The sequence below is a fragment of the Mus musculus genome, chromosome 7 (assembly GCF_000001635.26).
Source record: "Mus musculus strain C57BL/6J chromosome 7, GRCm38.p6 C57BL/6J".
Lineage (NCBI taxonomy): Eukaryota > Metazoa > Chordata > Mammalia > Rodentia > Muridae > Mus > Mus musculus.
The window spans coordinates 10,569,639-10,582,302 of record NC_000073.6 but is presented as its reverse complement, the minus strand read 5'-3'; the positions used below and the strand labels follow the sequence as shown (position 1 = coordinate 10,582,302).

At 36.9% G+C, this 12,664-nt stretch overlaps 1 protein-coding gene across 1 annotated transcript; it reads left to right on the top strand.

Moving 5' to 3' along the window:
- Positions 1-815: 815 nt before the first annotated feature.
- On the top strand, positions 816-2,547 carry Vmn1r69 (vomeronasal 1 receptor 69). The gene has a single exon (NM_145842.3). The coding sequence runs from the start codon at positions 1,501-1,503 to the stop codon at positions 2,458-2,460; it is 960 nt and encodes a 319-aa protein (NP_665841.1). The 5' UTR covers positions 816-1,500; the 3' UTR covers positions 2,461-2,547.
- The last annotated feature ends 10,117 nt before the right edge of the window (positions 2,548-12,664 follow it).

Genomic DNA, 12,664 nt, shown 5'->3' with positions numbered 1-12,664 from the left:
TTAATGCTTTGGTTGAATCAATCTTTTTTTGTCCAAGGTGTCTTTCCCATCACCACCTTATATGATCTATCTACATTTTTCCTTCTCTTATAAATGAGTTTCCTTATCTTCACAAATTCTCTCACAGAGAGAATTCTTAACCTTCTTATGGGCCCCTTTCTGGTTCTGTTAGATCAATATACACTCACTCACATGTAATCCTACATTTTGAAAATTATTTAGTAAGGAACATAATTGAGACAGAAAGGACACTATTGATATTTCTGAAGCTATTAAGACATGTAATACAATGCTTTCTATTCTACGTTGTATCCACTCCCTAGGGTGTTCTACAGTGTCAGTGCATGGGGACAGGAAGACAGTAAGTATCTGGTAATTCCTAAGGTCTCAGTTCATTTGCTTACTTTGTTTTAACTTCTTCAGGTTCCAGGCTTCACTGCCAATTCTGATTCTCTTATTGATTGTGTAACTAATTCTCCCTGCATAGCTGATGAGAGTGTAAAGAAACATTTCTCCCTGGGACTTCTTGATTCAGAATGGTGCTGATTCACATCTGCTACTGCCAGTTTCTGCGATTGGTTCTCTCCTGATTTAAAAAGAATTTTCTTACAACTTTGACATGCAGGAATAAAGTATGATGTTTGAGAATATCTTCCCAGTGATCTGCATGGATGGGCTGAGTAACTTACTGTGTTTTTGCCTACCATTTCTACTGTAGTCTTTTCAGCGGTTCATGATTATTGCACACACAATTTTAATATAGACAGTCAATATTTCCACAGTAGCTATCATTCATCAGATTTTTGTCCTTTTCTTTAAATGTTCAGCGGAACTTTTTGGCATGTTCTTATTGGGATGAGAATTCTGTGAGATTTCATCACATTGGATGTCCCCAGCTCTCTAACAGAACAGACCTGAGTGTGCACACATATATGTATGTCTATGTTATAAGATTTTGCATAAGCCCTAGTTTTTATCTTAATAAGATACAAATTGTCACTCAAACCATCATTTGAATTTCTCTTATGCTTTTTATCAAATTGTTTTATATATCCCCATAGATATATTCTAAATGGTATTATTAATTTTTCAATCCCCTCCACTTACTATTAGATGAGAATTGATATTTTTGAGTTTTGCTATAGTCATTAAAATTTGCATCATATACATCCTGAGTAGGAATTACTGGTATATTCTTATAGAATAGAATTATGCTTGTTAGTACTGACTTTTTACTTTTATTTCTTCTCAGAGGCCATATAACATTTCCCTTAATGATGAATATTCTAAGATTATGAAGGCATGTCTCTATGTGTATCCTTGGGCCTTCACCAATATTACAATACTGTAAGTTATTAGTGCTAATGTAAGAAATGTTAAAAATCTCTCCTTATGTAGTCTATTCTGACATTATATTCCTAACCTCTATGGAACCATCTGATTTAGCCAATGAGGAACTCTTCAGATTATTAATATTTTTCATTCATTTGGATTAGAAAAATGGGTGTAGCCACAATTAAAGAGAATCAAGCCCAATCGAAGATGGATTTCCGGAATCTGGCAATCAAAATAATTTTCTTATCACAAACTACAATTGGAATTCTGGGAAATTTCTCTCTTATAATCTACTATGTAGTCTACTATATAGTATATACATTAAAGCCAACAGATTTGATTCTCATGCACCTAGTGACATCGAATGCCTTGATGGTTCTCTCTACAGGAGTGCCTCACACAATGGCAGCTTTTGGCTTGACACACTTATTAAATGATTTGGGATGCAGACTAATTTTGTACATTCAAAGAGTTGGCCGGAGTATATCCATTGGCAGTACCTGTCTCTTGAGTATCTTCCAGGCTATCATCATCAGTCACAGGGAATCTTGTTATAAGGGTCAAAAAGTCAAATCTGCAAAGTACGTTGGCTACTCCTTGTCCCTTCTCTGGGTCCTGCACATTTTTATAAATTTCATTCTCTTTGTGGACATATTTATCAAAAGGAACAGGAATAACATGACAAGAGACCGTGATTTTAAATACTGCTACATTGTAGGGCAAAATGAATTCAGTGACTTACTCTATGTAGCATTAGTGGTATGCCCTGAAATCTTATCTTCTGTGCTCATCACCTATTCCAGTGGCTCCATGATTGGCATCCTGTACAGACACAAGCAGAGGGTTCAACATATCCGCAGCTTTCATGTTTCCAGCAGGAACTCCCCTGAGTGGAGAGCTACCCAGAACATTCTGGTCCTCGTGTCTACATTTCTGGGTTTTTATACTCTCTCTTCCATCTTACAAGGCTGCATTGCTCTTCAGAATAATCCCAATTGGTGGCTCCTAAACATCAATCGACTCACTTCTATGTGTTTTCCCACATTTGCTCCCTTTGTTTTGATGAGCCATTACTCTTTTATGCCCAAACTCAGTTTGACCTGGATAAGGAATAAGACCTCTTAATCTTATTTTAAGGATTTGAATGATACATTTCACTTTGTATTCAGTTGTTTACTCACATTCTTCCTAACAAATTTAATAAAGAGAATTAAATTAATAAAACCGTTTCCTTTTTGTATTAGCCGAAATGATTATGGGAGCTTGTTGCCTGGTTGAGTCAGCAGCCTACATGACCTCATCCTTTTGACCACCTGATTTGCAAAGGAGGCAGAAAAGAACCAAACTGTCAATAAAACCTTCTTCTGGGATTAATCTCTTCAGCACATTTTGGCTGATGAGTGGTTTCACAGTTGCTGGGACCTACCTTCTAACTATAAAGAAACTGACAATATGGGTGGTTGTGAACTTTTTGTTCATGAAGCCCTGGTCTCATCACAACTGCTCCAGTTCCAGAAAAAAAAAAGAGTAATTCCTTTCATCTGAACAAAATTAATTTAAGATGAAGGATATTGTGTCTACTATTTTACTAAGAACTTTCCATCATCAGAGATATTGGATAGTACATTTCCATTTCTGTTGTATTGTCTTTATCTGGTTTGGAATCATGGCTATAATAGCTTCATCAAAAAAAATCTTTGAAAAAACTTGTAAACCATTATAAATATCAACTTTGTTTTTTTCTCAGAACATTAGAAATACAACTACTATTTGAATCAGGCATTACACTTCTGCACATATGCCCAGAGAACTCTACATCATACCACTGAGATATTTGTACATCAGTGATCATTGTTGCTCTGTTTACTATAGCAATGAAATGGAATACACCTACATAATCATAGATTATTAAAATATAAAATGTGTGTTCATATGTAGACTGGACCATAATTAATATATAGTGAAAGATGAAATCACAAACTGTGTGGGAAATTTGATGGACTTATTATGAATAATATTGTCATGACACACAAACTAAGAATGAAATAATTACATATACACATGTTCATATGCTTATCTACCATATAATGTATATATATATATATATATATATATATATATATATATATATATATGCTATGGCGATAAGTATAACTTCAGTTTAGCTTTTAGAAATGAGAACAAGAGAATTAATATTAGGTGATGGGCAGGTAAAAGAATCTATGAGTTATGAAAGAGGATATTAATTTATTTTCTATTTTAAACTCCTTGAGATCATTTTTCTATTTTTCTGGAGTATACAGCCATAAAAATGTAGTAGCTAGTGATGTACATATTTTTGGTCTAGACTATTCCTTCCTTTAAGTGTCTATTTTGTTTTGTTTTCTTTTGTGATTTCTCTTTTTTTATTAATTTTTTCTTTTTTTATTACTCCAGATTTTATTCCCTCCCCGTCTACCCTTTGACTGTTCCACATCCCATACCTCTTCCCCACCACCCTGTCTCCATGAAAATATAGCCAACTCCCCACCATCCCACCAGACCTGTAAACTCCCTGGGGCCTCCAGCCTCTTAAAGGTTATGTGCATCTTCTGTGACTGAACTCAGACCCAGCAGTCCTCTGTTCTATATATGTTAGAGGCCTCATGTCAGCTGTTGTATGCTGGCTGGTTGGTGATCCAGTGTTTGAGAGATCTCCAGGGTCCAGGTTAATTGAAATTGGCCCTCCTACAGGATCGCCCTCCTCAGCTTCTTCCAGCTTTTTCCTAGTCATAGGGAACAACAGCTTCTGTCCATTGGTTTGGTGCAATTATCTGAATCTGACTCTTTCAGCTGCTTGTTGGGGCTTTCGGGGGCAGTCATGATAGGGCCCTTTTTGTGAGCATTCCATACCCTCAGTAATAGTGTCAGACCTTGGGGCCTCCCCTCGAGCTGGATACAACTTTGGACCTGTTGCTGGACCTTCTTTTCCTCAGGCCCCTCTCCATTTCTATCCCTGCAGTTCTTTCAAACAGCAAAAATTATGGATCAAAGTTTTAAATGTGGGATAACTACCCCATCACTCACTCGATACCCTGTCTTTCAGCTGGAGGAGGGCTCTACAAGTTCCCTATCCCCACTGTAAAACATTTCATGAAGGGCCCCTCCCTTTGAGTTCTGAGAGCCTCTCACCTCCCAAGTCTCTGGTACATTCTGGAGGATTCCCCACTCCTACCTCCCAATGTTGCTTGTGTCTTTCCTCCAACTCAATACCAGATCATGTTTCCCTCTTTCAGAATTTGTCCCCTTTCCCAGCTAGGTCCCATCCTCCCTTCCACCTAGCATTTGCTTTGTCCTCCCTACCATGTCAGATTGAGGCATTGTCAGTTGGGCCCTTCAGTTTGTTGATCATTTTGACTTCTGTGGACTACATCTTGGGTATTCCATACTTTTCTGGCTAATATCCACTTATTAGTGTGTACATACCATACATGTCTTTTTGGGTCTGACTTACCTGATTCAGGAAAATATTTTCTAGTTCCATCCATTTGCCTGCAAAACTCAGAATGTTCTCACTCTTAATAGTTGAGAAGTATTCCATTGTGTAAATGAACCACATTTTCAGTATCCATTCTTCTGTGGTGGGACATCTGGGTTGTTTTCAGCTTCTGGCTATCACAAACAAGGCCACTATGAACTTAGTGGTAAATGTGCCCCTGTGACATGGTGCAGCATATTTTGGGATAAATTCCCAAGAGGGATATTACTGGATCTTCAGGTAGATCTATTTTTCTGATTTTCTGAAGAACCTCCAGATTGATTTATAAAGAGGTTGTACCAGTTTGCAATCCCACCAGCAATGGTGGAATTTTCCTCTTTCTCCACATCCTTGCCAACATTTGGTCTCACCTGAGGTTTTGATCTTAGCCATTCTTGTTGGTATAAGGTGGAATCTCAGGATCATTTTGATTTGCATTTCTCTGATCACCAAGGAATCTGAACATTTCTTTGGGTGCTTCTTAGCTGTTCGAGATTCCTCTGCTGTGAAATCTCGTTTTAGTTCTATACCCAATTTTTCATTGGACTGTTTGGATTTTTGGTGGTTAGCTGTTTTAGTTCTTTGTATATTTTGGATATTAGCCCTCTATCAGATGTGGAGTTAGTGAAGATTTTTCTCCAAATCTGTAGGTTGCTGATTTGTCTTACTGACTATGTCCTTTGTCTTACAGAAGCTTTCCAGTTTCATGAGGTCCCATTTATCAATTCTTGATCTTAGAGGGTGAGTCATTGGAGTTCTGTTTAGGAAATTTCCCCCTGTGCCAATGAGCTCAAGGCTCTTTCCTACTTCCTCTTCAGTTAGATTGAGCGTATCAGGTTTTATGTTGAGGTCCTTGATTCACTTGGACTTGAGATTTGTGCAAGGTGACAAATATGGGTCTATTCCATTTTTCTACGTACAGACAGCCAGTTAAAACTTATTTCAGACGCTGGGCGTGGTGGTGCACACCATTAATCCCAGCACTCGGGAGGCAGAGGAAGGCAGATTTCTGAGTTCGAGGCCAGCCTGGTCTACAAAGTGAGTTCCAGGACAGCCAGGATTATACAGAGAAGCACTGTCTCAATAAATAAAGAAAGAAAGAAAGGAAGAAAGAAAGAAAGAAAGAAAGAAAGAAAGAAAGAAAGAAAGAAAGAAAGAAACTTATTTCAGTTTAAAAGAGTTGGATCATAATATTTCCAAAAATTTAGAGACGGTTCCACCTAAACTCATCAGTAAATGAAATGAACCACACAGATGGAATCCGACAGGAATTTATTGATTATCATATTTGATGTGATATTTTTCTTTTTGTAAAATTTTATTGAAAAGAGATTCTATTCTCATAAAATATGTACTGATTACAGCTTCCCTTCTTTCTTTTCCTCCCAATTCCTCAGTTTTGTTGCAGATCCACTCCCTTTTTGTCATCAGTGAAGAACATGTTTCAAAGACATAACACCAAACAAAACAAAATTAGATACAACAGGTTAAAAAAAATCACATCAAAGTTGGACAAAGCAAACCAGAAAAAAAAAAAGAGTCCAAGACATTAGGAGCGAAGAATTCAGTGTAGAATACAGAGTACAAGGGAATTATCAAAGATAATTGATTTGGGAAGAGGCACAAGATGAAAGACACAGATAGTTGACAATGGCCTGAAGGATAGGAAGGTTGCTGCTAAGGAGACTGAACTGAGGTAAGAAATGGATGCAATAGAGATTACAGAAATATGATGGACTTCTAAATGTCAGAGATATAGAATTATCATGGATATAGACAATGCTTTTATAATATGTGCAGTCTCTGAAATCTTTTCTGACCCTAGATATTTTTAATAAAAGCATTTTTCAAGGCCTTAGGGAGGATATTACACAAATACTAGTATCTTTGAAAGTCCTACCCCACCCACTTTTATGCACCATAATACGATCAACATGCCTAGTGATCTTCTTGATGTTTAGATGTTAGATTTAGAGATGAGTGTTATAATGTCTGAGCCTTTTCTTGGCCCTACATCATAAGGCTCATTATTTTGTGTAGTTAATGTTTCATAATGATAAAGGCCTAACATCAGATGGATACCATGCTATGCTAAGTTCTCCTTTTCAAGGCAACAGTCCATGAATCTTTGCATGATCTGAGGCTGTAGACTTTTCCCAAAATCTGTAATTTTTGCCAAATGCCATTTCCATATTTAATAAAATCCCAGTAAAAATGCCTATAATACATAAAGAAATCAATGAAAATACTGTAAAATTTATATGGCATCACAAAAGAGCCTAAAAAGCAACAGTATGGAATTGGCACAAAAACACACAAACGTGTGTTTGTGTGTGTGTATATATATATATATATATATATATATATATATATATATATAAAATTCCCTGCTAACCTGATACCTTCAAACACTAAAAGGTTCTTCACTAACTATTGGTTTTAATTAAATGCCATTGGCAGACAATTATTGCATCAAGAATTCTTCAGGATTTTCCTCCCAGGAGATTTCTCAAAGAATAAGTAGGTACTAGTTTTTCATGTTGCATAGTATGAGAAAAAAATAGATTGTATAGCCCACATTGGGTAAAGCAATCTAATAAATAACAACTGTAATATCCATATTACAATTTGTATAAAGCCCATTTAGTTGATGGTCAAAACTGTTAAACTTTAAGGTTTTAATCACAGTGATAGTTTTACATGCATGTCCACGTGTCTATGTGGACAAGTGTGGGAATCCCTATTCACCAGGCTTTCTGCAAAGGACCTAATTTATAGAGAGGGGACATAGCTTCTTCTCTACAGTCAGGAGTAAGCTTGGCAGAGGCTGTAGTTGATTAGGACAGGCCATAGAGGAGCTGAAGTTTCTGATACTGAGAACCAAAGTCTAAGGGCCTACGATTAAGTCTTAAGACTGCTGTGGTCTTGATCTCTGATGATCTCTTTGATGTCTTTGAGATATCCTGTTTTCTTCTTGTGCAGCATTGTGTGATTCAGCCTCCTAATGACGTTTTCTCATTTGATGAGAGTCTATTTATTATTATCATCATCAATATCTTCATTTCTCCTTTCAGGAAAATTGTAAATAAGATGTGATACATTTTAATATGCTTGTTTGTTGTGAGAAACACTTTGTACAAGACATTCTGATCCCATATTTTAATTCCCTATTGTCTCATGTCTTTGTTCTCTCTCTTTCATGAGCTTGACACTGAAGCATTCTGCTGGTTCAGTTCACTTAGGCACACACAAGAGAATGCGCATATATACAAAAACAAATGCAAACAAGAAATAAAAAGAAATATCACATCATTTTTAAACCATGAAAATTGTTTATATCTTTATCCATATTTGTATTTTTCTAATTTGGTAAAATTCTTTTGATACTTCACTTATGTATATTCTTAAATATTAGCACATATATATGGGATGTCCAATTTGTTCACTCCAACTCCTACCTTGGATTCCCCTTAGCATATTCCCTTCTTTATTTCATATCCTTTCATTTTTCTTTTAGATAACCCACTAAGTCTCAATAGTGCTGTCCATAAAGCCAAGACTGTAGGATAATCCTCTATAGTGTGGAACCTACTGGTTGCTACAAAGTCCAAAGAAAATGATGCCCCCTCCACAAGCAGCTAAAAATTGCAAATAGCTTATCAGCTATTTGAATGGATGGATCTTGAGAGTATCTCCCTCATATGAACATAGAACTGTTTCAGAAAAATCTACATTTACTTTACCTGTTGTGTAAGTACTTACAATCTGTGTCATGTACATGTAATTCCCACTGAATCTAGAAGAAGGCATTGGATTAGGTGGAATAAGAGTTATGTGTGAATGCCAGCCATTATGTGCTAAATGAAACCTTGGTCCTCTGCAAAAGCAGCAAGTGCTCTTAACTAAAGATGAATCTGCACATCCCTTACATATTATTTATCATAGTCTACTGCACTACTGCAATAGTTCCTCTATATATAACATTGGAGCAGTACATATGTGCCACTTTCCACCTTTCTTCATATATTCTTTATTTACTCACACATTTATATCCACATATAACTGCCATTTACCAGGAACTCAACAATTATTTTTGCATGTTTAATATTTTATCACAGCTGGATAAAATACACATGTATATAAAATATATGCAGATACATATGTATATGATGTAGCATGGATTAAGATATGTAATCTAATGAAAGCTTTTAGTTTCTGTGATGAATACAGTACTAATGTTAATATTTCTCATTTGAAAATTAATTCATTATAACGACTTGATTATAGTTTTAAAGTTTCCATTTATTATTAGGTATTATACTGGTAAAAGATGGAATTATAGGACTGTTATGTTATAGGCATGCTAAAAGAATAGAACTGTTGGTGTTCAAAAATCACCACACAAACCCCATAAACAGTGATCCCAGTTAAAAAAGAATAGTTAATTGAACAAACACCCCAAGGCTGATCAATAAGGACCAAAAAAGTGGACTCAGGAGCCAAATTGTCATACCAGTGTGTTCCTATTACTGGCTTTTTATAAGAAAATCAAGTGCAGAAGTTCCAAAGTTTAGAACTCAAAGATGGATGCAGTACTCCATATAGGTTATACTACTGTTCTCACACCTCCATATATATTTTTTTCTCCTCACTTCTCTTTCATTGACCTCATTTCTGCTCTCTACTCTTATCCCTTCCCTTCACTACCTTTTAATTTCCCCTCTTCTCTTCTTCCATTCTACCTCTATACCTCCTCACTTCCAGTCAACTTCACACTTTTCTTTCCCCCATTCTTCTACTATCTTCTCTTCTCCTCATCTCTTCAATGATATGAGTGTTCAGTGTAGATGCACCTTTGATGGGTGCTTATATGCAACAACACTCTATCACAGAATTGGACCAGCAGAAAACTAATGCACAGTATACTCATACTTTAGCAAACAGGATCAGTTTCCACTCAATCATTGATGTGAGCTTTTCCCCCAGCATCTTGAACTGCATTTCCAGTAGTATGAAGGTCTGCCAATGGAAAATTTCTACCCAGCTGAACCTAACCTAGTCCCTTTGTTACACAAGGGAGTACATTATTTGACAGAATTCAGATTTACAAATAAGGTATAAATACACAACTCTGACCAAAAACTTTTAGTTCAGCATATTAAGTCCTCCCTATGATAAAAACGGCAAGAACTTGAATCATCAATGATAATTTCTTTATTATATTGGGATTATTTGCAGTAATATTGTTATTTTGATGTTGGGCAAATAAAATTAAATCCAAGCGAGCATTACTTGAAAAAGGATCTTTATAGATCACTTTGTTTTAAATTGGTAAATCTACTGAACTCACATGTGAGTCACTACCAATCAGGGTGCACAAACCCCTTCTTTTGTCCTTGTGGGGCTGTATCACTCCCTCAATTGTATTCAAGTATATGTGCACACAGGAAATGGTGCAGAATTCCTGTGGAAAGAAACTTCTGACAACAAGACATCTATTTGCTCTGATTTGAGTGTTTTTCTTAAAAATATTGATTTTATTAATTTTTACTTTTAGTTTTTTGAGAAAGTCTTTCTCTTATTATCATAAAAGGCATGTCCTCAGAGTCATTAGGCAGTTTTGACTAAAATTTAAATTTGTGGAGAACCCATTGCCTTTTTATGCATCTTGAGCACAGGTATTTAATTTATTTTTTATTAGATATTTTTTTATTTACATTTCAAGTATTATTTCCTTTTCTGGTTTCCCCTCTGAAAACCTGCTTTCCCCACTCCACATCCCCCGCTCACCAACACACCCACTCCTGTTTCCTGACCCTGGCATTTCTGGGGCATAGAACCTTCACAGGACCAAGAGCCTCTCCTCCCATTGATGTCCCACAGGGCCATCCTCTGCTACATATGTAGCTGAACCCTTGAGTCCCTTGTATACTCTTTGGTTAGTGGTTTAGTCCTTGGGAGCTCTGTTGGTAGTGGTTGGTTAATTTTGTTCCTCCTATGGGGCTGCAAACCCTTTCATTTCCTGGGTCCTATCTTTAGTTCCTCCATTGAGGGCCCTGAGCACAGGTATTTTAAACATTTCTTTTTTCTTTTTTTTATTAGATATTTTCTTTATTTACATTACAAATGCTATCCAGAAAGTTCCCTATATCCTCCCCCTGCCCTGCTCCCCTAACAACTCACTCCCAATTCTTGGCCTTGGCATTCCCATGTACTGGGGCATATAAAGTTTTCAAAACCAAGGGTACTCTCTTCCCAGTGTTGGTTGACTAGGCCATCTTCTGCTACATATGCAGCTAGAGACACAAGCTCTGGCAGTAGTGTTTAGTTCATATTGTTTTTCCACCTATAAGGTTGCAGACTCCTTCAGCTCCTTGGGCGCTTTCTCTAGCTTCTCCGTTGGGGGCCCTGAGTTCCATGCTATAGATGACTGTGAGCATCCACTTCTGTATTTGCCAGGCATTGGCACAGCCTCATACGAGACAGCTATATCAGAGTCCCTTCAGTAAAATCTTGTTGGCATATGTAATAGTGTGTGGGTTTGGTGGTTGATTATGGGATGGATCCCTGGGTGGGGTAGTCTCTGCATAGTCCATCCTTTCATCTTAGCTCCAAACTTTGTCTCTGTAACTACTTTCATTGGTATTTTGTTCCCCATTCTAAGGAGGAATGAGTTATCTACACCTTGCTCTTCCTTCCTGATTTTCTTGTGTTTTACAAATGATATCTTGGCTATTCTAAGTTTCTGGCCTAATATCCACTTATCAGTGAGTGCATATCTAATGACTTCTTTTGTGATTGGGTTACCTCAGTCAGCATGATATCCTCCAGATACATCCATTTGCCTAAGAATTTCATAAATCCATTATTTTTAATAGCTAAGTAGTACTCCATTGTGTAAACGTACCATATTTTCTGTATCCATTCTTCTGTTAAGGGATATCTGGGTTCTTTCCAGCTTCTGGCTATTATAAATAAGGCTGCTATGAACATAGTGGAGCATGTGTTTTTATTACCAGTTGGAACATCTTCTGAGTATATACCCAGGAGAGGTATTGGTGGATCTACGAGTAGTACTATATTCAATTTTCTGAGGAACCGACAGTCTGACTTCCAGAGTGGTTGTACAAGCTTGCAATCCCACCATCAGTGGAGGAGTGTTCCTCTTTCTCCACATCCTTGCCAGCATCTGCTGTCACCTGAATTTTTGATCTTATCAATTCTGACTGGTATCAGGTAGAATCTCAGGGTTATTTTGATTTGCATTTCCCTGATATTTAAGGATGCTGAATATTTTTTCAGATGCTTCTCAGCCCTTTGGTATTCCTCAATTGAGAATTCTTTGTTTAGCACTGTACCCCATTTTTTAATGGGGTTGTTTGAATTTCTGTAGTCCAGCTTCTTGAGCTCTTTGTATATATTGAATATTAGTCCCCTATCAGATTTAGGATTGGTAAAAATTCTTTACTAATCTGTTGGTGGCCTTTTTGTCTTACTGACAGTGTCTTTTGCATTACAGAAGCTTTGCAATTTTATGAGGTCCCATTTGTCCATTCTTGATCTTACAGCACAAGCCATTGCTGTTCTGTTTAGTAATTTTCCCCCTGTGCCCATATCTTCGAGGCTTTCCCCCACTTTCTTCCCTATTATTTTCAGTGTCTCTGGTTTTATGTGGAGGTCTTTGATCCACTTAGGCTTGATCTTTATCCAAGGAGATAAGAATGGATCAATTCGCATTCTTCTACATGATAACTGCAAGTTGTGCCAGCACCATTTATTGAAAACGCTGCCTTTTTTCCACTGGATGGTTTT

Coding starts and splice junctions, on each gene's coding strand:
- Vmn1r69 (NM_145842.3), top strand. CDS start 1,501: ATGGGTGTAGCCACAATTAAAGAGAATCAAGCCCAATCGAAGATGGAT.